Source organism: Ruditapes philippinarum, unplaced genomic scaffold, assembly GCF_026571515.1.
Source record: "Ruditapes philippinarum isolate M1 unplaced genomic scaffold, ASM2657151v2 ctg2301_1_1_1_1, whole genome shotgun sequence".
NCBI lineage: Eukaryota > Metazoa > Mollusca > Bivalvia > Venerida > Veneridae > Ruditapes > Ruditapes philippinarum.
In genome coordinates, this window is record NW_026857389.1 from 118,529 (window position 1) to 143,086 (window position 24,558).

Sequence of the window (24,558 nt, forward strand, 5' to 3'; positions counted from 1 at the left end):
AATCTTTTTTTTTACAAGAACCGATTTTTATAAAAGTTTTATGAGAACTGGGAAAAGCATGTGTTGATGAAACTTTATGGTTTAATTTCCAGCATAATGTGTATAGACGATATTAGTTTTAAATGAAAAACAATACTAAACAAAAAACAATCGATAAGAAGATATATAAAATGAAGTTTGGCCAAACCAGCATTGACTGCTTAAAGGTGAGAATTATTGTTAGCGCTTTTTCCCAAAGCTTTATGTTTGACCAATTCCCATGACAACCTTGCATGAAGAAAATGAGCTTTATTTGTTTTACATGGCGTGCCAGGTATTAACAGAGATCTGTTTTAAAGAGATATTAAATTTTATTAAATCTGAGTGAAGACGAAATATATAATCATGGAGCAAATGTCGGATCTCAAGTAAGTTGTAGCTAAATTTTCCCTTGCTAATGTCTTTAAATTACAAACTGTTTATCTAAATATTTTCATCAAGCATTTCCGGAGAGAAAAAGATTTTTTATCCCTTTTTCTCGTATTTAGGTAACAACGTGTTTTTTAAAGCAACCAATTGTATGAAAAGTGATGGTAGATTTGGAAACAGTTCCAGATATTCAGTTTAGATGGTGTGAACTTAATATATATATTACGTAAGGCCACTGTTTTTAAAACAAAATACTTTTAATATGACAAAAAACAAACAAACACATATAATTTATATTATGATTCACTCGTTAGGGAAACAGGAAACGTCATAAGTGATCTTACCGATATTCTAGATTCAATAATCTTACTGTGGGGTCAAACAGACCCCAAAAGTCCATTTTCGTCGTATTTTAAAAGGAGGGGATGCATGAGAGTTAAAACTTATGTGATTTTAAAAAAAAATAGAATTTTTATATAATTATGAAAGTTTTTTTTTAGTCAATGATGCGAAGCAATTGTTGTTTTCTTTCCGAATGAAGCACTACAAATATGTTCAATTTTTCTTTTCATTTACATTTATAGATAAAGAAAACATATCAAGTGTTATATTTAATGAGCACACCAAGTAGCCTTAGATACTTGACTTGACTTATTCGTCAACTGTAGGGAAAATGAAACGTTTTGTAAAATTGTATCTGATTTATGTTCCTAATCTTTTATGCTTACGGAATACTTGCAAGGTCGATAATTAAAAAACATAAATATATAATGTTAAGTAATTGTTGCGCTTAAATTCTGTAATTTAATATAATTATCTAATGAAACGCACATTAATTGGGATAACGTACAATTAAAGGTATTCGTTTTAGCTAAGTTTTAAGATTGCTAAAGTTACAACTTAACTAATACAGGGGAACAAATTTTCATTGATTTACATATTAACACTATATTATTTACAGATCTGAGAACTTAAAGAAAGGTGCAGTACCTGTGAACAAAGATGAGATAGTGGATCTTATACAAATGAATCTATTCGGCAGGGTTGGCTATGGTACGGTATTTTATTAAAAAATAGGTCACTATTATACCAGAATGTTAGATGTTACTAAAAACACCAATTTACATTTAAAGGGACTCCACTGAGGTTTTTTGACATGAGAGGACTGGAAATAAATGATCCATTTGATGTAGATCTAGACCAATAATTTGTGTTGAAAATTTCAGATCATTTGCTCACTCCGTTTTCCAAGAATAATTATTTTAATTGTGAACAAACCCAAACTTGAAAAACGTTATAACGCTTTTCACTCAAATCGGACTAAGAATAGCACAAACATATGATTTTCAAAGTATTTCTTGTATATTTCTTAATTATCTGTTGCGCATCTTTCTAATTCAGTACACCAGCCGATCTGTGTAAGCATTAAAAATTTTGTGTTTTATGCTTTTAAACCTCTGTGGAGTTCCTTTAACTGCTCATTGTCTCATTTAATGTATTTATTCTCAATAGTCATGTTTGGCCGAGAGCAAACTATCGCTTGGCATGCAAGCATTATGACAAGTAAAATGGTTTCCTGCGGTGAACATTTTAATGATATAAGGATATTTCATTTAACTATTTTCAACATTGTTTGTTGGGGGGATAAATAAACGTTTGTATCAGGAATATCGTTGACAATTAAATAAACGATCAATATAGAAGAAGGTCTTTGAAAACTGGTGACCGTTGAAGACCGGAGAAGGTCGATCATAAAACAATTATTTCTTTTTATGAAAATGATTAAATAGGCCTACCATTTTATGAATTATTCCGAGCCAAAAAAAATAAAGTAAACACACAAGTTAACGCAGAAAATATCTCGATGCCACTACGAATATTTTAATTTTGTAGATTTTCAGTATAAACAATTTATTGTTAGTAAAATTTGAGATACATATTAAAGACACATTGATAATTTTCAAACACATCATTCAAGTTTTTCCACCTTAAACGGTAAAATAATTATAGAAAATTAAAAATATCACGTAATAGTTTTTTGTTCTTAATTATAGGTGTAATTCGGACTAATTCCCTACAGGTAAATCCGTAACGTAACGGCAAACGTTATTTAGCTAGGTTTTCGAAAAGGTCAATTAACCAATCATGTACGGTTTACAGATCACATGCTCCTCCATGTACCGAAAACAGGTCACGTGCTCCTCCATGCCTCAAAAGTTAAACGCGTACCAATACCCTGCGGTCAGACCGCAGGGAATAATAAAAGTCATTGGATCAGTCAGAGCAATGCACACATTTTGTACCTTTAATGAAGAAAATATTTCTATAATAAAACTTTTCTTTCATGCTGTTCATTACTAATTCCAAATATAGATAAGAACTTACCGTTTAAGAATTTACCAACCTACATAAGCAATCAGAGACCGGTCTATTATATAATGATAAAATGGCATCTAAACTAGCATTTATTACACACCGTGTATATCAATTAACGCAGGAATTGCCCAAAAGTAACGCAGAATTTTGCAATTATATTGAAACATACGGTATTTTAAACCTCGTCAAAAATGTTTCCATGAAATTGTTTATTTAAGATCATTTACCTCGCTACCGAATTAGATTCGACTTTTTATGATTCGGTGTATCAATGTAAAGAGCCATTTGACAAACTACTTATGGCCGCAGATAAAACGTGACTTGGTTAATTTTTACGAGGTAACGCCGAATTCTTGAATGATTCGTCGAAGCACGGCTAGTTACCAAATAAAAAGTATCTGAATCATAATTTACCTGCTTTCTCCTATTACATGTATTATATGACATCAATAGATTTGCAAATGTCTAAGGTATACAGAAAATTAAGAAAATATAGTACGTATTAATATGCGTCTTTGTAGTACGGTACTTACTTCTAGTAATATCGACGTAATACAAAGGTGATCTTTAAAAGTAAACATATCTGTAATGATTGTACAGTATAATGCCATATCAGCCAAATGCGCTAATCTTACTGAGAGTGTTATTCGTTTTTACCATAGCGTTGCACAGTTTCGGTGCTACTTTTTCGTTGCTTGCACGTACTGCGTTACTGGATATACACCGTGTTACGGGTATAATGACTATTTTCAGGATGTTGTCGAGGAGATCCTCTCACAAACAAAGGAAAACGAATACAGCTTTTCAAAATACTGTGTCTAACTGTTATACCTATATTAGGTGTATGGGGGTTCACCATGCATTCACTAACAGTGAGTGTAGAGACAAAGGCCGACATTGAGACGGTAAGAAAATGTGATGTGTGCGTTAAGAGTGATTTACTAAACATAAGAGTACAAACAAACATTTCGTTTTAAAAGATGCTCCAAACAATTAATTTTTATTTCAATTCCTCCAAAATTACGGACAAAATTAAAAGTATCATACATCATTTTTTCAGAGAGAAAAGTCATTTAAAGTTGTGCGAAATTTCAGCTTAAATACTGTAATGACTGTAAAAATGTTTCTTACTATCAGAAGTCCATTATTTTCAAAATTTGAACTTGTATATGATAAGATCACATTAGAATAGCTGGGGGTGTTATTACAAACCGTATTTCAAGCTACATTTTTCACAATCTATATGTGAACGAAAATACTATACTGTAGTAAACTAAGAGAACAACAAAATTGAAAGAAATATGCATATAAATACTGTTTTATAAATGGATATATCAATAGTTTGATCAGAATAACCTCAGAACTATTGTCGTGAAACACTTGTACAAAATATCAGTCATATAATTATATATTTAGGCAAAAACATCGATGTCTGTAGTTGTGATGCTGGGAGAATTGATTCATCACATACAACGTGAACGTGACATGAGCGTTCTTTACCTTAGTGATTTAGGACCGGGAACCAAAACTTTCCTACTTGCAGAATACATGGCGACTGATGACGCTTTACAGAAGTTAACCACATGGCCTAGAGGACTGCAGGTACCACGTTAATAAGAACAATTATTTCTCATATAAAGAAGTGTTGCACCTTTGGGAATATAACTAAACAAGTATTAGGCTATTTTTACGTCTTTGCTCCATAGTTCTTTCTTCTGAAAAGCTTTGTCTCCGGGAAAGCATATGAGTAAAAGCGGTGCCTCCGGGAAACCATACAGTCTGATTCAAATCACACAATTTGATTGGTTTATTTGCGAAATAATAAAACATAAATGTGTGTATGGATGAGTATAATTTAAAAGTTCACACATATGGTCAACATAAAATCGCATGAAGAATGACAAAGCTTCTATTTTTCTCGCAAAATCATGTCATGCCGTTACATAACCAACCCTAAAATATTCATCATATTCATGACATACTCAACAAAATAGTTGTCAAACGTGCGGAGAACTATATGGGCTTATAAAATATTCGAGTATTTGTAAATAATCTTTATCCTTTTCTGATGAGGTATCTATCTTCTTCAGAGTAACCCACGTGAGGAGTTCCGAAGTAAAGCAAACTTGATGTCATTTATCACCCAGCATCGAGCATCGTTAAATCCAACAACCGTAGATATATATGCCGAGATTAATTTTTACAGTGGCATAACCAGTGAATTTCTTTTATGGTATGTACAAATTTAAGGCTTCAGCTCAAGGTAATTGGCTAAAGAAATTCTTTAATTTTACAATTTCAACACAGTTTGATATATTAGTTAGTGAAATAAACATTATATAGCGGTATTACAAGTTATGAATAGAGAATAAGTTTTTTTTCTATAAAAACAGGATTTATTTTCATTGAGTAGTATGAACATAAATATTTCATGAGTGGCGATAGCCACGAGTGAAATATGATAATTTTCATAGCACAAGATAAAAAAAATCCTGTATTTATAGAAAAAAACTTGAATTTTCTGTTTATTATGTACATTTTTCTCTTTTTTAACACCACAGTTTGAAAGACTTTCCCTTAAATATTGTATATTGGCTGAATTTAGAAGAAAGTAGTCCGGCAAGACACCAGTGACAATACGGAAAATATGTTTCACTGCAGTGAAAATACGGAAAATGAAAATACGCATTTTATTTCATCAACATTTCTCAATATTTCATATTTAATTAAGTATATAATAAAGTTATGATATAAACGTACTCGTAGTTGCATTTGAAAATAATGTGTTGGCTTAAATTTTATGACTATCAACAAACAGGTCAAATTTGTTTTACTGCTTTGCCTTGTAATTTAGTATTAAGAGTTTGAAGCACGACATTAAAATGAACGGAAAAAACATGAGTTATTCTTTTAATGACTTGTCAAAACATAAAACAACTGAACATATCAGTTTGAAAATAAACAGATACTAGTAATGTGCAATTTTGCAAAGCTTTAGTTTTAAAGACTGCTTATCATTCTCGGGAATATTTAATATAAGAATAAACATTTATTTATTTTCATTAGATGGATAACAAACTTCATTTTGACCATTTACTGATTCTTAATAATCAACATCTGGTGTCTAAGTAATGAGCTGTTGGTTCTGAAATTTGAATTTCAAACTTAATAAATTAAATATTATATGTTTTTCTAATACGATAATATATCAACTTCACAATCAGACGATAGACGTGTTAAATTTTGATTACGGAATAACGAATTTAACTGAAAATGACAAACAGCTGTAATATTCAATTTAGAAATACTATTCTCTTAAACTGTATACTGTTGTTATATGACATAACTTTGTTTCCTAGGTTAGTTGAGAATATTAAAGGATCAGGTTTTGGTTCTATATGGAAAACTTTGGTCGCCTACCAGAAGATAACACGGTGTAAAGAAGACATAGGGGTAGAACGAGCATATGGTGCCATGTTCTATGCTACCGGCCACTTCGAAAAATGGACAGACTATGAATTCTACAATGAAAAAATTCACGACTTTAAATACAATTATAAAACTGCCGTGTTTTATTCGGACGCCGTTGTCCCACTACACACGGAGGAAGTAAATGAGATCAAGTCAACAGGTCTTAACATTACAGAAATCATTTTCGGTTACCGTTTCGAAATTCAAAATAACGAAATGAATGTGTCATACAAATCTATTGAGAAAGCAAAATGGTTTTTTGATAATATTACAATATATCTAGACTCCCTCCTACAAATACAGCTAAAGGTGGCAGCTAGAATTACATCAGAGGTAAAGGACGTCCTGTCAGAGGTCATCATTAAGGTGAGTTGGTATATTTCTAATGGTATTTATATTTGTGAAAAGTAATCTGTACCTCTTTCAATAGGTTAAAGTATGAAAACCAACATAGTAAGTAAAGTACTTAAATATATGAATTAAAATATGTTTCACCTATAAAATGTATGATAATAAAGAATTATTACGCCGGACTTAAGCATACCATTTAATGGCTGGAAATATTATACATGTAATAGCTGCGGCATTGCAAATTGTTGAGCATTAAAGTTTTATTTATCAGATTGATTTGTATATTTATATTTCTGTTACAGACGTTTGTGTACGCACTGATGGTAGTGGTGGTGATAGCCATGTGCCCGGTGATAATGTTCACAGCTAACGGATTGTCTACAGATATCCAGCTCTATACAGTAACACTAGTTGAAAAATCTAAGGAGCTGAATATGGAGAAATATAAAACAGAAACTCTCCTTTATCAGATGGTACCCAAAACTGTCGCCGACAAACTAAAGAGTAGTGGCTCGGTCAGTATCTTACATTGACAACATTTCTATGTTACTGTTGATTGATAACTAAACACCAGGGCTTGTTTTTCCTTCTTTAGCAGGGGCAGTAATAGAGCTGCTTACCCAAAAGAAAAATTCTTTAAAATCATGTAGTTTTCCCCAAAAATTGAAATTACATCAAGCTTTTCTTTCCCTTTTCGAAATATACCGTGTATTTTTATTTCCAAACATTAATGGCAGGGCTGCTTCCCCAACCTGTGGGAAAAAAAGCCCTGTAAACGCCAATACACATACATTATAATTATATATGTTTAGAACTATATCTATATGTTTATCATAATTTGGAATAGTTTAAACATTAAATTCTAACTGATCATTATTGATTAAGAAAATACCATTCAGTTTCTAACTTAAGCTTACTTTGTTCGTTCTTGCCGCAATATTCGAGTATGTGTATACATACATTACTGGTAAATTATAAAAAAAAAAAAATGACGTTGACGCTATATATAGATAGCATCCGTTTACTAATCTACTTTCAGGTGAGGCATTTCTTTCTTGTAAAAGTATTTTTACATGATTTTATAACGAATCAATGTTTGAATAGAAGGAAAACCCATCATCGTGTATATGACACAGTGTGACCTATCAAGTTAAACTAACGTCATTCAATGACGTATTGTGAAATGTGTCTTAAATTCAAACTAGACCTATTTTCGTGTAACGACATGACATATAATTAGAATCGTGAAAGAAAAAAATACTTTTTTACTATAAGCTGTTCTAGTTTTAGTTATAGATGATTAATATAACTCTATATTCGTAAAGCTTCATTGTCAGGAGAGGTCAAGAACTAAAAACAATATTCAATTTAGTAACTAGACTAGGTCTATTTAGTATGGTGGCATATTTCTGCCACCAGACAACCATATAAGACTAAAGTAACTAGTTAATTAAGCGGTTAAAACTTGTAGGTAGTAAACACGGACATAAAAATTAGTATTGAAAGTTTTTTCATCTATTTAGTTATGATTTGTTCGATTAAGAGTTTGGTATTATTTAAAACAAAAGTATCAAGGTGAAATGACTTGACGTTTGGTAGTTAGGAGAAGTTAATTCATGTGCATATATTTCATAACTAACAGCAAATTTGCCATAACAAAAACATACATTTCTTTTCAAATATATATTTTATAATAATCTTAACATTAAAATAGAAATTAGCATGGTTTAATTGCTGAATAAGTTGTGTGACCTACACAGCCACGTACATGTATTTACATTTTCGTCTGCACTCCCCAGGGAGAGGTTGGTGTGCAAGATCCCAGATTATGTCATATCCTGTTGAGGACATGCCAGTTCAGTGAAACACAAATGAAAACTGAATAAATTCATTTGAATTTTCAAGAAAAAATGAAAAATGGAAGTGTGCGGGGCCGGGTCCTGTGCGGAACCGGGTACACTGACTCTAGTTAGTTATATGGTTATCTGGTGGCAGAAATATGCCACCACAATTTAGTAACTAGACTAGATCTTTATCATTTATTTAATCAAAGATGTAATCTTTAAATTTATTAATTCTTTATGAACTTTATGTTACTGTGTCTACTAGAATCTAGAGCTAGATCTAATCATTTTATGTAAGAAAGTAGATCTACATGACAAATAGTAGCTCTATGCAATTAGTGTCCAGTTTTATTTGTCATCCAATGAAAAACGCTGTATTTCTTCAAAATTCTGAGCGTTAATTTTCATAGAAGAAAAAAGCCGATACTGTATTGAAATCCGTTCATAGTCGCCTTCTATTTTCATAGTGTTTCATAAAACCGTGTAGTGACGTAATCAAGGGCCAAATAAAGCTTGACACTAAATCAAAATAAATGTAAATATGTAAATATGTTAGTGTTCATCCGTAGCTGTTCTACAGAAATTAGAAACATTCTCCTGTCGCTATCGCTCCCGTTCTGTAGAACAGCACGGATAAACACTAACATAATTATACTTAGCCTCTTTGTTTTGAATGGATTGGACATGGCTGAAACGAAAATAAAACATAGTCCGTAAAATCGGAACAATAACATGAATAATGAAAAGTAACATGCCGTAAAATCGAACATAACAAAGATACTAATTTTTACTGACCTGTTCAGCGCTGTCAAAGAGAACGCTGTGACGTGAACACTATAATTAATTGCGTCACTATCAAAGACTAGACAAGACCACACGAGTTGTCTCCCCTTCTGACAATGGTGACACATTTCAAGACAAGCTTCAAAATATATATAATCAAATTCAATATTGAACCTACCTTCATTTAATACTGACAGTACCCTGTATTTTGTTGTTCTATTTATTTATAACTTACTAAATTTTTCAATATAAATTTACGTTAAATCATTACAACAATTGTATGTTGTTAGACAAACATACAAGTATACAGTATAGAGGATATTCAAGTTTTTTCTATAAATACATGATTTATTTTCATCGAGTGGTATGAAAATAAATATTTCATGAGTGGCGGTAGCCACGAGTGAAATATGGTAATTTTCATGCCACAAGATGAAAATAAATCATGTAGGCCCTATTTATAGAAAAAACTTGAATTTTCTGTTTATTATATACATTTTTCTCTTTTTTGAAATTAAAATTTGAAAGACTTTCCATTAAATTTTGTGTACTGGCAGAATTTAAAAGAAAGTAGTCCGGCAAGAAACCAGTGAAAATACGGAAAATATGTTTCACTGCAGTGAAAAATAAATTTTTACAGTGAAAATACGGAAAATGAAAATACGCATTTTATTTCATCAATATTTCTCAATATTTCATTTATAAGTATATAATAAAAATATTTATTCCATGCTTTCCAGTGTTTTATTGTAATATATCAGATGATTATATTCTGATAAACCACTAGTGAAATTTATAAAATATAATTTTCACTGTAGCCGGACTATATCTGAATGCGGATGAAAAGAAAATCAAAACTACATGGAATAACAGGCAGAAATAAATGCCGCCATGCGTAAATTTTGCTTTTTTAAGAAAAGGAAGTCGGAGTCATCATACATCTTGTTAAAAATGTAGCACAATTAGAGAAATATAACAGACCTATGTTTCAAAATTGATGATGTGACGTCATGATGTGATGACGTCACAAAGGAGAATGCGCAACGTTACGCGGCAAAATCAGTTAAGAATACTTAAAATCACTTAAAAAGCATGAAATAAAAAGAAAATTTATTTGTTTTACATATAAGATTGAAAAAAAATTCATTCGTGAACACCAGCTATTATATTTTCACTCGTGGCTACGCCACTCGTGAAAATATTGCATCTGGTGTTCACTCAGTGAAATTATATTTCAATCTTACATGCAAAATAAACAAATATCCTCTATAGAATCTATACGAGTATAATTTTATACTGACAACTATATAACCCCTAGTTTCTTCTTTTATTCTACAGATGGATTCCGAATTTTTCAAGTCGGTCACCATATTTTTCTCAGATATAGCTGGTTTTCATAGAATAACATTGACACTGGCACCAATGGAACTCGTTCGAATCCTGAACAGTCTGTACACGTCCATGGATGAGATTATTGACAATTTTGATGTTTATAAAGTTGAAACTATAAATGACTCGTATATGGTAGCTTCTGGTACTTATTTTCATATTTAACATTCTGTGTTGCAGCATTTCAACTCATTTAAACTAGATATTAGTATAATACTTTAATGTATTGTGTTTTATTTAAAACACTCCATGATGTAAATTCATTTATAATTCTCTGTTTGAAGGCACAATATACCCCAGAAATGATTTTATTTTTATTCCCTGAATTAGATCTACCTGAGCCATCTTTCTTCTTGCTTTTTAGCAATACAGTTATTAAGCTTCTAGCTTCCAACACAATCGAACTAAAATTTTAAAACTAAAGATAAGGGACATACCGATATAAGAGTAGAGAACAGATCATTCTGTACAACAGGAAATCTCATACTGTCATTCATAATTTCAGGACTACCAAGCAGGAACGGTGACAAACATGCGCCGGAAATAGCAACGTTAGCATTGGCCATCTTGAGTATGATTAGAACAAAGAAATTCCCGTGTTCTACACAAGTTGAAGTGCAGCTTCGAATAGGAATTAATACAGGTACAATTATACAAAATATATCACATCATTGATTTCAAAAAGCACCTGTTCATTGTTGTTTGCATGCCATACTGAAAACCTAAAAGTCGAGGTTTTGGCGTTGCTAACAATTCTTCAGTAAAGAACACACATCGTTTGAAAGTACGGAAAATATGCATTTTAGCAGCATTTCTTAATATTTCATTTATAAGTTTATAATAAATGCAACGTCTCATATAATTACGATTAATGCAAAGTAAGAAAGCGATATCTTAGTAAATGGTATAAATTTACATCAAAATTTTGTTAGTAAATGGTATAAATTTATATCAAAATTATATCAAAATTTTATAAGAAAATGGTATAAATTTATATCAAAATTTTATTACTAAGTAATTAATAGTATAAATTTGCATCAACATTTTATTTCAATATATATGCATTTGAATATTTCTGGGTATGAAGGCTCGTGCATGGCGGGAATTGTGGGTACAGTTATGTTACGATATTGTCTGTTTGGAGACACCATAAACACAGCCTCTAGAATGAAGACATACGGAATGGGTAAGTGTGTTACAAGTGCTGTTAATGTTTCTTTATTTTCATTATAATTATTTTACAGTACAATATAAGGTATATGTATTAATAACCTGTTGTTTATTAATCATAATGACTGGTACTGATACATTATTCTGTAGTCTCGTAAGTGTACTGATTTGCTCTTTCTAAAATCACTAAATACTATATGTATATATGTGTGTATTGTCTTTCAGCCAACAGAATTCACATCAGTGAACATACACATCGAGCACTAGCAAAATTTGGAGGTTTTCGTATGAAGTTAAGAGGTACACTTGATATAAAGGTAAGCATTTCTGGTATCTTAAATAAAGATCAATTGAGAGCGTTTACACATAAAAGAAGACAGGATTTATAATTAGAAAGGAATAATGTTGCTGCTTCTCATTATTGTATGCAGAAAAGAATAAAATACAGTCAGTTCCCAACATTCATTACTAACTCATACCCGAATAACTTGTTTCTTATTACAGGGTAAAGGTCTAATGAAAACATATTGGATTCTAAATCGCTGGGATGACGGCGATTGTTTTGATGAACAGAACGAAGAAAGTTTAAACTTGCCCGGGGAACTGATGACGTACTCTGACGTCAAGATCAGTAGTGCCAATAGCTGCCCTTACGACATGAGAGACTCTGGAATATCTGAGCGGCGAGTGTGGCGTGAGGAGGACGTTTTTGTAGGAGACATGCAGAAACAGAATATACAAAGGCATGGCGGTATAAACAAATGCTGAACATAATAACGGCGATGTTTCCATGTGACTTTAATATAGAAAATTATACACAACAAAAGAATTGTTCCAAGGAGACAATTCTCAATCAAACATATTTTACATTTGTTTGTAATAGTGTTTTCTGTATAAATTGATGGAACTAGAGTATAGTTTTCTTCATAATTCAAAAACATGTATAAGAGGTTTAGGAGAGCAAAGAACTTTTTCAAGAACAATGTGTTAACATTCATAAATGTAATGTTTGAAAATGTCCAATACAAATTCTAAGAAAATACACTATATGACTGATTTACAGGTGCCTCAGATGTAAAATAAATTTAGGTAAACATCCAAAACTACAACACTGAAAATAAAACTCTTTTTTTTTTTCAAGAGAACATTACTAAAAATCTAACAAAGATTCGTCTATTTTATATAATGAAAAAAATCTATATTGGTTTCCTGATTATATATTTCGAGAGGATCAAAATATCGGAATATAAAGTACTTGTATTTGAAAAGTTACATACCTCTCAATAAATTCCATTAATTCAATATTTATTTTATCTGATAAAAATCTTTTGCGATAGAAATGTCCAATATATAGACGATTGTATCACTGCTTTTGAAATAGTTTTTAACACCAATGAATAACTGTTTACAATTAAATCAATAATATCACTGTCCAAGGAAAAAAGAGCTAACAAAATTTTTTACCACCTACTTTCTAAGATTTTATTCGGTATGTCTTAAATGTTTTGTTTTCTAATAAAAAGAGTAGTTTTGTTGTTTTGTTTCACAGTATGTTTTTGCGGACGACAAAATAAATGATTGGTGTTGTTGAATTATGTTTTTATCTTCCCTACCGCATGTCTTTATGAATTGCCGTTCTATGTTGAGTTTGCTTACTATGCTCAAAACTTGAGGGTTTTTTTTTCAAGAAAGACGGTACTAGATGCAGTCAATAAAAACTGTTGACCTCTCGTACACATAGACAAACTTATTTCCATCATAATAGTTATATTATGTGAAGATGGCCTAGGAAATATTCATTGTATATTGTTTGATTTTATTAACATGTCATTGGCATACTGATTTTGCGGTCAATGGCAGAGTAGTTAAGGTCGATGACTTCAAACTACTTGTCCCTCACCGCTGTGGGTTCGAATCCCGACAGGGACTTTGGATTCTTTCATGTGAGAAAGCTAACCAGCTATCTTATGGAACGTCAGTGGTTCTACTCAGGTGCCAGTTCGCGCCTGAAATAATGCACGAAAGGGCACTTAGCTAAGGTCTTCTTCCACCAGTAGAGCTTGAACGTCGCCGTATGACCTATACTGTGAAACCCAATCAAACAAACAAATACGGTCAATGCACTCACTATCTTAATCTTCGATTCATTTCCGGCAAGTTCCGTAAAATGTGATTTCAATAAAATAATTATAGCGTTAAACTACGGGTTGATAATTCTACATGACCCCCAGACCATGTGTGTACATGTTTTTTTGTTGTTTTTTTTTGTTTGTTTGTTTTTTTTTAACATTATTGAAGCTATGATTGTTTTTTATCTTGTTCGTTTTGTTTTAATATGTTTAGCATTTATTTTTGTAGAGTTTATACTTTTTTTTGAAATAACATTGTTTAAGAATTGATATTTAAAATTCATTCGGATTACAATGGATAAATGTCATTTCAATACCGTACAACACATACAAATCGAGACAAAACAGTGTTTCTAAGTGATTCATACCCGTGTAGAAAATTATGCAAGCACTCGACCATTACCAAAAAAATACTGCAAAAATAAGAGAGTAGGTTTAAAAACAATGGCAACAGTAGGGATCGTACCACAAACCTCTGATATATCAGACAATCATTCAACCGAGTGTGCTACTGCGGACTTGACTACGACCTATACTTTAAGCTGGTTTGACATGTGAAAACATTACTTATATACTCCATGTTAATTCTTGTAAACTACACGGATAGAACCGAAATGGGATCGAACGTTTAAATGAGTGTTATAATATATATAACTATAATATGTATGTTTTAAACAAACAGTTAGTAAAGTTAGTCAAATGTTTAGATTTTTAATTCAAACATCCCATTGGAAATAACTTCTAAATTGTAATTTATGAATTTTTAAAATATATTTAATAAATTATCAAAGATTCTCAAAAATAATGAATAAATCATAAAAAAAATCTAAATAATAATGAATAAAATAATTTACAACACATTCCAAGAAAGAAATTTGACTTCCTTTTGAAACCTGTATTGTATCATTTTGTTGTGCATACATTGTATATGATATAACTACTGTTTAAACCACACTCATTCCAATGCATAATGAAAAAATACCTTCCTGAACATTAAAAATATCTTCCAAAACATATGATGAATAAAATCATTAAAAATATCTTCCAAAACATATGATGAATAAAATCATTAAAAATATCTTCCAAAACATATGATGAATAAAGTCATTAAAAATATCTTCCAAAACATATGATGAATAAAGTCATTAAAAATTTCTTCCAAAACATATGATGAATAAAATCATTAAAAATATATTCTAAAACATATGATGAATAAAATCATTGAAAATATATTCCAAAACATATGATGAATAAAATCATTAAAAAATACCTTTCAAAATAGAATGAATTTAAATCATGAAAAATACTTTTCAAAAACATAGTGAAAAAAAAACAAACAATAAAATACCTTCCAAAACATATTGAATAAATCATTAAAAATACCTTCCAAACAGAATGAATAAATCATTAAAAATAACGTTACCTTTCAAACAGAATGAATAAATCATTAAAATACCTTCCAAAACAGAATGAATAAATCATTAAAATACATTTTAGAATATAATGGATAAATCAAGCATAAAGTATATAAAACACTGGTGTGTTGAAAACGGTAAATGTGAAAAATACTTTGACTCTATTAATACTACTGTCACAAAAACAACATAGGTGTAGAAGTACATATGATGGTGTTCAAACTATGTGTTATAATTGTGGACAATTGGACATGTTGACCAGTGAAGGTTTGACCGAGGTAACACCCATTCATAGCCAAACTCAAAAAAGTGTTTGTATATTAAATAGTGTTGTTTTGATTCTGTTTAAGGAAGATTTCTTTATCATTTAACAATTCTGAACACAACGACAAAAATTTCTTGAAGAACACTGCATCAAATTGTAGTTCATGAACGGGTTACTTTCGTGGGAATAGAAAATGGTCCAATAGCATTTCTATCATTTCTATCATTATTTGATATATAACAACAAATAGTTGAAATACCCGTAATGAAGATTCTGTTTGTTTAATAAAGTAAATTTAGTGTATAGATAAGGCGACATAAGCTATTTTCATGTGTACGTTTTCATCACCTGCGAAACTTTATGCATTACAAAAACTCAATATTCACAAATGAACTTATTTAAGGCAACACAATTGTTATTGTTAAATCTGTACATGTCCCCATCATCGGTAAGTAATAGACAATGAGAATTGCATCCGCTAGGTGCATTCAATTTCCACAATGTCGTCTGCGTCATAGGGATGTCCTGCCCGTCTGTAAATTTCCATACCGGTAAGTTGGAACCAGTGTCACAGAAACCATCTGCCCAGTAGTGATCAGATGTAGTGTAACCTGTCAAAATATTGTATGACTTTATGAATAACTATGTGAATTTAATCATTTAACATGTGTGGTAAAGAACAATAAGAATAAACTTCTGCTCATTTAGATTTGAATTCATCTTACAGATATGTGTATCTGATTTATTCTTTATTGTCGAGTGTTTTATTCAATTACATTTTCTTGATAAAATAATGTATACTTGTTATCAAAGGGAACACATACAATAGGCGTACTTATATTTTGGAAATATTACAAATCAATTTTGCTGATAAGATATGGTTTTAAGTTTCTACCATGTTCGTAACTATTACCAGAGCAGGACATCAACATGTTTGAAATTGTTTTCAGTTTCCATTCTGCATCAATGACCGCAAGGCGTCCATTCAACGCATTTCCACACACATACTGAGCGTCTTCTTGTGAAAATGTCCCGTCATAGAATTTCAGTCGAAATGTCATTTCCGGTTGGATAAAACCATCAGCATCAGGACACCCTGGAGGAGGCATAACAGTATATTATTAGACATCTGTGATTATAAAACAGGGGTGTGTTTCATAGAAAATACTAAGTCTAAAACATAAGACTAAAATTAGGTCAGGAATAAGAATTCTTAGGTAAAAAAAACCGATTCATTAGCTTTATGGAAAATGATGCCAATATTATAGCGTTATGTTCTGCAATCATAGATATACCGGAAGAACAAGCCAGGCATTCCCATACGTTCCCACAGATAACAAGCACATTCAATTTTTGGCATATACGGATTTATGAAAATTATAGTAACTTTGTATTTCGTTTAATAACTTTGCAGTTAGTTGCCGATGTCCTGACTGAAAGTTAGGGGAGTGGCCCGTGGACGTCAAGGAAGGGTAAAATGGTGCATGGCATCGCACCAACAGCCGTTATCAGGACTACATCCTTTTTAAGGTGTCCATTGACCGCCGTACAGAGACCTAAAATCAAAGCTTAAGCTAATTCTCTGTGGAAATTAAATTGAGGTAAATTATCACCATTTTGTGCTTCAAATTTAACTTTTTAACCTAATTCAAAGTTTAGGGGTATGACTGGTGGCATGTCCGGGTCCGTGCTGCATTTTGTGTGTACGTGTATTTTAGCTTATTTATACTCGCTACCGGTTGCCCATATGGGCGATATGGGCGAGTCCTCAAGAATAATATGTAATTTTAGATTTTAGAAGATAGTGCAGAAAGATGCCACAATTCCAGAAGCTTCTCCTGGTTCGTAAGTGTGCCAAGTATTAAAGTACTCATACTCGGGACCTCGGTTCAAAGTCTAATCCGAAAGACTGATTACTAGTGGCCAGCATGGGAATCGAACCCACAATGTCGAGATTACAAGTGTCGCGCTCTAACCGATTGAGCTATGCGGACTGGCTGAAAGTATCATGACTGATGCCATAAGGTGTCAAGATAGAATTGCATGCCACTTTTTAAATATTTAATTACGAATATAATTATTGAAATGCGATCGTATAGCGTAGAAAGATGTTGACAATCACATAATTTGTATTTTTATTACTAGTCAATTAAAGATGTGACTTACTTTCTTTTTTGTAGAACTCGGAACCATCAAAAATGTCCATTACACTGTTATTAATAATCTGGTTGTCACATCCGATACATTGTAACGTAGACTGCTTAAACGATATGCTCTCACATTCCCCACGGCTAGAACATAATAAGGAACATTCACCAATGCTTTTAATGTTCTTTACATCAAACATAATGTTGCCCGCCTGACATATCTGATTATCTAGTGATTCAATTCTTTTGTATTTAGTAATGAATGAAAGACAGAGTCCATTTCTGAAAGAAATAAACAAAACTAAAATTATCAGATACATGTTATTTCGTGCACCTTTTCTTAGTAAATCCTATTTCAACTTTACCCAACGTCACTTTATATTTACCGACAAAAGTACAAAAAAACTTGTTGTGGTCAGTAAGGGAGGTGATTTACATTAGTTAAATCGATATTGGACAAAAAGCATTTTAAAAAATAATAGCCTAACTTTCCCTGTATAAATATGGATAATAGGTTGACAATCATGAAAACAATGAAGCTGTCAGGAAAGCAGGCGAGAATCAATTAACTTTGACTGAAAGAATAATAGAATAATATAAAATAATTATAAAAGAATAATATAAAATGGAAGAGCCATTATATTTGGACTTCTGTTTATTTTATGATATTTCTGGAATTTTCATTTTTGATGATAAATTATTAAGGCATTTTAGAATGAAACAGAATAAGCAATATATCAAACTCCTTTTATTTCGGAAAGATCAATTTTGTTTAATGTTTTGTTTGTTTAATTGAGTTTTACGTCACACCGACAGATTATAGGTCACATGGCGACGTTCCAGCTTAACTGATGGAGGAAGATTATTATTTCAGGCACGAACGGGCACCTGGGTAGAACCATCGTCGTTCCGTAAGCTAGCTGGATAGCTTCCTCACATGAAAGAATTAAAAGTTCCTTTAATCATATCTAAACAGACGCGGAAGAGATCAACTACGGTAACGCTACAAGCTTTATAATATTGAAATTAGTTTTCCCTTAGCCACTACATCCGATAGGAATAAACAAGACAACTAACTTCATTGTATTTTTGGTCTGGCAGTGACCGGCAATTAATGTATTTAAATTCCATACTATACATTCTATACAATTACATATACACGAATTCATATATTTATACATTCAAAATTAGCAATTATCTTTAAATGTAATAACACATTATCAAACGAGATATACATGTAAGTGCATCTTCAACATATATATATTCATACATTACTCACTAGCATTTCTAAAGGCAGCCACGCCTATCATCAGACAAAGACCGCCCAATGTGGGCATTATCTCAGGAACATGTACACTTCAATACTCTTCATTAGTGATATCTTTCTAAATACACTTTCAGAAAAAATAAATGTACCAGGCAACAACACAAACAAAAATACGTAGTACCGTGCCGCTATTAAAATGTAAGAGTGATGTAGCACTTTTTTTACAATTGATCTTTGTCTGAATAGGTAAAACAGGTTTCTTAGAAACCAACATAGTTAAATGTTCATAACATTCGTATTTAAGGTTTATTTGCATCGAAGCCAAATACAAAAATACGAAATGATGATGTTATGTGCCTGAGTTATCGACCCTTTTTTTATTAGATTCTGTAAATGCCATTTTCTTCGGATAAGATTACGAGCAATGACATCCATATGACGGAAATTTCTAGAAAAGGAATAATGCCTAAAAGACCAAGAACAAGTGATGTCGTCTAATGTAGTTCTGACATTGTAAAATTGATTTAAATCAAGTAGAAAATGGTGCTTTAGTGTTAATATAATTTGATAATTACACCAGTGTCGACATTACCCGAAGTTGCTCTAGTACAAGATAAAAGGAGAATTTTATATGTCTTAATGGCAAAGTTGGTAAAGTCATTTGCATAGATTACAATTTTTTTCACGAGTTCGAGCATCACAAAACTCTTTCTCTCATTTGATAATATCACGTGCATAGTCTTGTAGCTTGAGCTCTTAATTTGGGAATATCTGATACATGCTTTGTTTTTATAGTTTTTATAGTGGAGAATAAAAGAAGAAGGAAAAAACATAACGCCTCAAAAAGGAATAAATTATTGCATCTTTAGGAATGGCAAAAATCAGTTTATAACGTTCAAATTATGGTTTTTGGAGCCTCTTGTAACATATGCTAATATATTACCTGATGAAAGTAGCACTGTTTGTGAAATTATTTATCATAAAAGGAGGAAAATGTAAACATATCAGTATTTTGACTTCCATACAAAAAAGGACTCCAAAAAATAAAAACTTTTGAAAAAGTATATCTCTGCATAATTATATAAATAAACATAAACAATTAATATACATATATCTGTAAACAATATACATAAGTATTTGCAAGAAGATATTTCAACATTGTCTTTGTTCCTGCTTTAATATTGAATTATACAGTTATGTAGGTATCTTGGTATTGTTTAAAAATATTTTTTTATTATTTTACAGGATGCGTATTGCCCGGTAAAGGATGCTGAAATGGATTTCGGATACACTTTCTTTTCTATTTTGAATTTGTAAAATTAAATAGATAAATGAAAAAAAAGGAAAATAATTGCGTTCTTGTACTTAAAAATATTTAAGTCAAATATCGTTTAATTAACATGGCAACAACAAAACTGTGGAGCATGCTACATGTACATTATTTGGCAAGAAAAGTGTGACAGAAATTCTGGTACTGGAGTTTGGTATGGTACTTTGTAGTGGGGATTGGAAACTGTAGTGGGAGTTGGGAAATTTGGGTGGCTACAAAAATAAATAGAAATATTAAATAGTGTTCATTCATTTTGTTTGAGAAGACTATCTGGTCTTCCAAGATACAGTCAGGTGATAAAGGTGCTCAACATCAATACGGGCAAAAACAAGACGAAAGCCCCTTGCATATTTTCCAAAAGCAAGATTGTTCAATAATATTGGTTCACAGAGGTCATTTACGTTTTTTTTTTTGTTTTTTTTTTTGGGGGGGGGGGGAGAGAGGGGTGGGGGTGAATTAGCTTCAAGTAAAAACTGTGCATCATCACGTTATTGGCGTCCGCGCCGAAGCACGATGGAAAGGCAATTGCAACTTCTCGGGCCTTTTCGTTGGTCATAATAGCCGATCATTCCGATTGGTATGAGTGTTTATCAAAAATGAAATGTCGCGATATGCACAATGAATAGCGAACTGGATAATTTTATTATAGCTAACACGACATTATCAAAGCGATGGTGTGTAATAAAAATGCACCGCCCGCGAATCTGGGATACTTTGGCTGGTGTTGGAATTCGAGCTATTCTGCTGCGACGGCCAAGGTGATTACTCACAGAACACGACTTGTTATATTATTGGTCAATCAAGATTATAAAAGTCATTCTTTTGAAACATATTACTAATTCAGCTTAGCTTGACAACGAGAAAATGAGCATAATGTCACTTTAATAATTTCTCGTTATCATATGTTTTACTTTTTGAGGCTATCAATCTTTAAAAAAGAAACATGCTATATTATTACTTTCTTTTATCATATACATTAGTAAAACTTACAGGAGGGCTACAGATTTTCACTAATCAAATCAATTTAAAAAGTATATTTCCTAACAATTAATGAATGAGTACCGTGCGATCATAAAAAAAAACCATAATATTTTATTTCAAAACTCAATAACTTCGACAAAACGATGGATTTGAAGCATATAGGACCCCCATTTAAACAACATTTTCCTTACGCATGTACTATCACGGCTGTGGCGGCAACGCTATTGGCAGGCGATAGTTTTAATTTATAAATGAGTAAATAAACAAAATAAATGAAAAATATTGAACTCAAACCTTTTTTAGGATGTACATTTTAAATATTTTAAGGGAGCATACTTTATCACAAGATTTGAATCTTATTTTTTTATTTTAATTATCTTTTTATTTTTATTTTTGTTATCCATTTGATCCCATTATGAACTGCTTCGAAGAAAGTGTAGGCAAAATCAATAACATATAAATGTGTACGCAGTATCTTGATTTTTTGAGAGTGTACGCAGTATCATAATGTCTATTTCCTGTAAATAGTTCGTTTTAAGACATTTTCGTACAAAGGAAAAATAACAAAGATTGAAAATATATTTATGAAACAGGTTCTACAATAAACTAACTTCCAGTTGTGTGAAACTTTCAGTTTAATCGACAATTTCTCAATTTCTGTAACATTTCAACGCCGGGTGTACGCAGTATCCAGAATCAAAATCGCATTCAACGCGAAATACTGACAAGAAAGGGAAGACTTGTGTCAAGGCATTTGGAATATTAAAACTAGAAGTAAGGACATCTTCTTTGCAAAAGAAATTAAATTCAAATCTATTCTGATTGCTTTACATGACTCGTTTTTGTTCAAAATAACGGTTGAAAAAGTGTTCGCGGTATCAGAATTTTGAGGATGCGCGCGCATGGTATGACCCCCTTGTTTTAAGTGGGGCTAGAATGCTTAAAAACAAAGCATTCTTAAGCTTTGGACCCAAACCCATTCTGCACCTTTATAAGTAGCAACTGTTTTAACAATATATTAATTTAAGAATGATAATAGCGTGAAAATTTTGAATAAGTTCAGTGAATGTTTTGGCCTGTTAAATATTTCATTACATTAAAATATATAAAAATTACCGCGTTATATTACAGATATTTCAAAATCTCCTTTTAGAAATGTCAGTAAATTGATGGCTCATTTTTTCACATTTGAATAATTATTCTGGAAAAACGAAGTGCGCGAATAATCTTAGATTTTGCACATAGATTAGTGGTCTAAACCTACATCAAATGGCACATTCATCTTGAAAAATATTTTCAGTCCCATCATGTCAAAAATCCCCAGTGGAGTCCCTTTAAGACGTTTTGATTGGTTTATTTGTCTTAATTTAGGATAATAAAGAATTTAACTGACATTATGTTATGGTGCATTCGTTTTATTATCTGACCGTTTATTCACTGAATATTTAGGCCAATGAGAGCTCACAGGATGATAATGGTAAATCATCTAATATCATCAAGAAGAAAAAATCAACTCGTCACCAAGCCCAGTCAAAAGATGCGGTGATGGCTAAATTAACCGAGCAAATGACTGCTAACACACAGCTACAAGTCTATTGTCGCCAGCGCAAGTGTCTGCACAGCAATTGTTGGGATCCTGGATTGGAACTGTCTCTGAGTCTTTTCAGATAGCTCTTTGATTGACAATTTCTACCAGGAAAGCGTTGACCTTGTACAGAGATTTCAAAGAAGAGTAAAGAGCTTTCAAAGACGCAACAACAACAACAACGACCAACACAGCAGAATTCCACCAATCAAACCGCTAATGGTAACATGAGTACGCAACAACGTAACTTGCAACACGGAAACACCTATGTTGATCTTCAACCATTGTCATCGGCTCGAAACACAAATATGCCAATGTGGAATGCATCACAATCTGAGTCTATTCAACCAAACTACAACAACATGTGGCACACTGCTACGCCCGTCAGTGGTATGAGGAAAGCAACGCTGGTTCAACAAGGCACAGGCAAGGACTGTCACTAGCTTACAAATGTCAGAAATTCAGAAAATGTCTTATGATTAAGTAATCATGTATATGTAAAACAGGTTTGGTGGTGAGTGTTATATCGTATGCACAGACAGTTATTGTACACGTTAACGTTTATTTTCTCTTTTAAATGAAGATTTCTGAAAACCGATTGCGACATTTTTAAAGGCATGATTTTGATTATAATCTGTGTTGGTCAATGTTTTTAATGATTAACATATCTGATGTACATAAGTTATAGTAAATGTTTCCATTGATTTTCTTTTTAAAATATTTGCTTTTCGGCAGTGCAATTTTTATGTATCTAAAATTACTGATTTTATTCGATAAAACCCACTGATATAATTGATACTAGTCATTATCAATATATACAATTTTTAACGCAAACCTTTCATTGTTTGACTTGAGGATATTTTCATTTTATCTTATTGTAGGGGGGCACCCAAAGTAAAAAGGTATTTCGTTTTTTGCTTCTTCTGTTTTATTTTGTGTTTTTGATAGTCAATAACCAGGATAATAATTACAAGCCATTATATTGGGTAATATATATATATATATATATATATATATAATGCATATTAAATCTGGATACATCATACAATTGGCTAGAACCATCATAATATATATATATATATATATATATATATATATATATATATATATATATATATATATATATATATATATATATATATATATATATATATATATGATGGTTCTAGCCAATTGTCCAATTATATATATATATATGATGGTTCTAGCCAATTGTCCAATTATATATATATATATATATATATATATATATATATATATATATATTATATATATATATATATATATATATATATATATATATATATATATATATATATATATATATATATGATGGTTCTAGCCAATTGTCCAATTATATATATATATATGATGGTTCTAGCCAATTGTCCAATTATATATATATATATATATATATGATGGTTCTAGCCAATTGTCCAATTATATATATAATATATATATATATATATGATGGTTCTAGCCAATTGTATGATGTATCCAGATTTAATATGCAAAGAGGTTACTTCACCATACAAGCTAGCAAAAAAAACTTAAATTGTTTGGCCTTCAGTACAGTGTTTTACAAGCCAACTCTCAAAATGACATTTTGTTTGTAAATTATGATTTTGTTTTAAACGTTTTTGCAAG

At 31.4% G+C, this 24,558-nt stretch overlaps 2 protein-coding genes across 2 annotated transcripts; one reads left to right on the forward strand and one right to left on the reverse strand.

Moving 5' to 3' along the window:
• Positions 1-294: 294 nt before the first annotated feature.
• On the forward strand, positions 295-13,433 carry LOC132749574 (uncharacterized). The gene is made up of 12 exons (XM_060739387.1): positions 295-407; positions 1,370-1,461; positions 3,538-3,689; positions 4,201-4,386; positions 4,875-5,017; positions 6,144-6,621; positions 6,909-7,121; positions 10,572-10,767; positions 11,128-11,265; positions 11,710-11,808; positions 12,018-12,109; positions 12,297-13,433. The coding sequence occupies exons 1-12, from the start codon at positions 385-387 to the stop codon at positions 12,558-12,560; spliced, it is 2,076 nt and encodes a 691-aa protein (XP_060595370.1). The 5' UTR covers positions 295-384; the 3' UTR covers positions 12,561-13,433.
• Positions 13,434-15,429: 1,996 nt separating this feature from the next.
• LOC132749565 (uncharacterized) lies at positions 15,430-18,073 on the reverse strand. The gene is made up of 3 exons (XM_060739376.1): positions 17,768-18,073; positions 16,515-16,697; positions 15,430-16,212 (listed from the first exon to the last, which is right to left on the reverse strand). The coding sequence occupies exons 1-3, from the start codon at positions 18,066-18,068 to the stop codon at positions 15,977-15,979; spliced, it is 720 nt and encodes a 239-aa protein (XP_060595359.1). The 5' UTR covers positions 18,069-18,073; the 3' UTR covers positions 15,430-15,976.
• Positions 18,074-24,558: the final 6,485 nt, after the last annotated feature.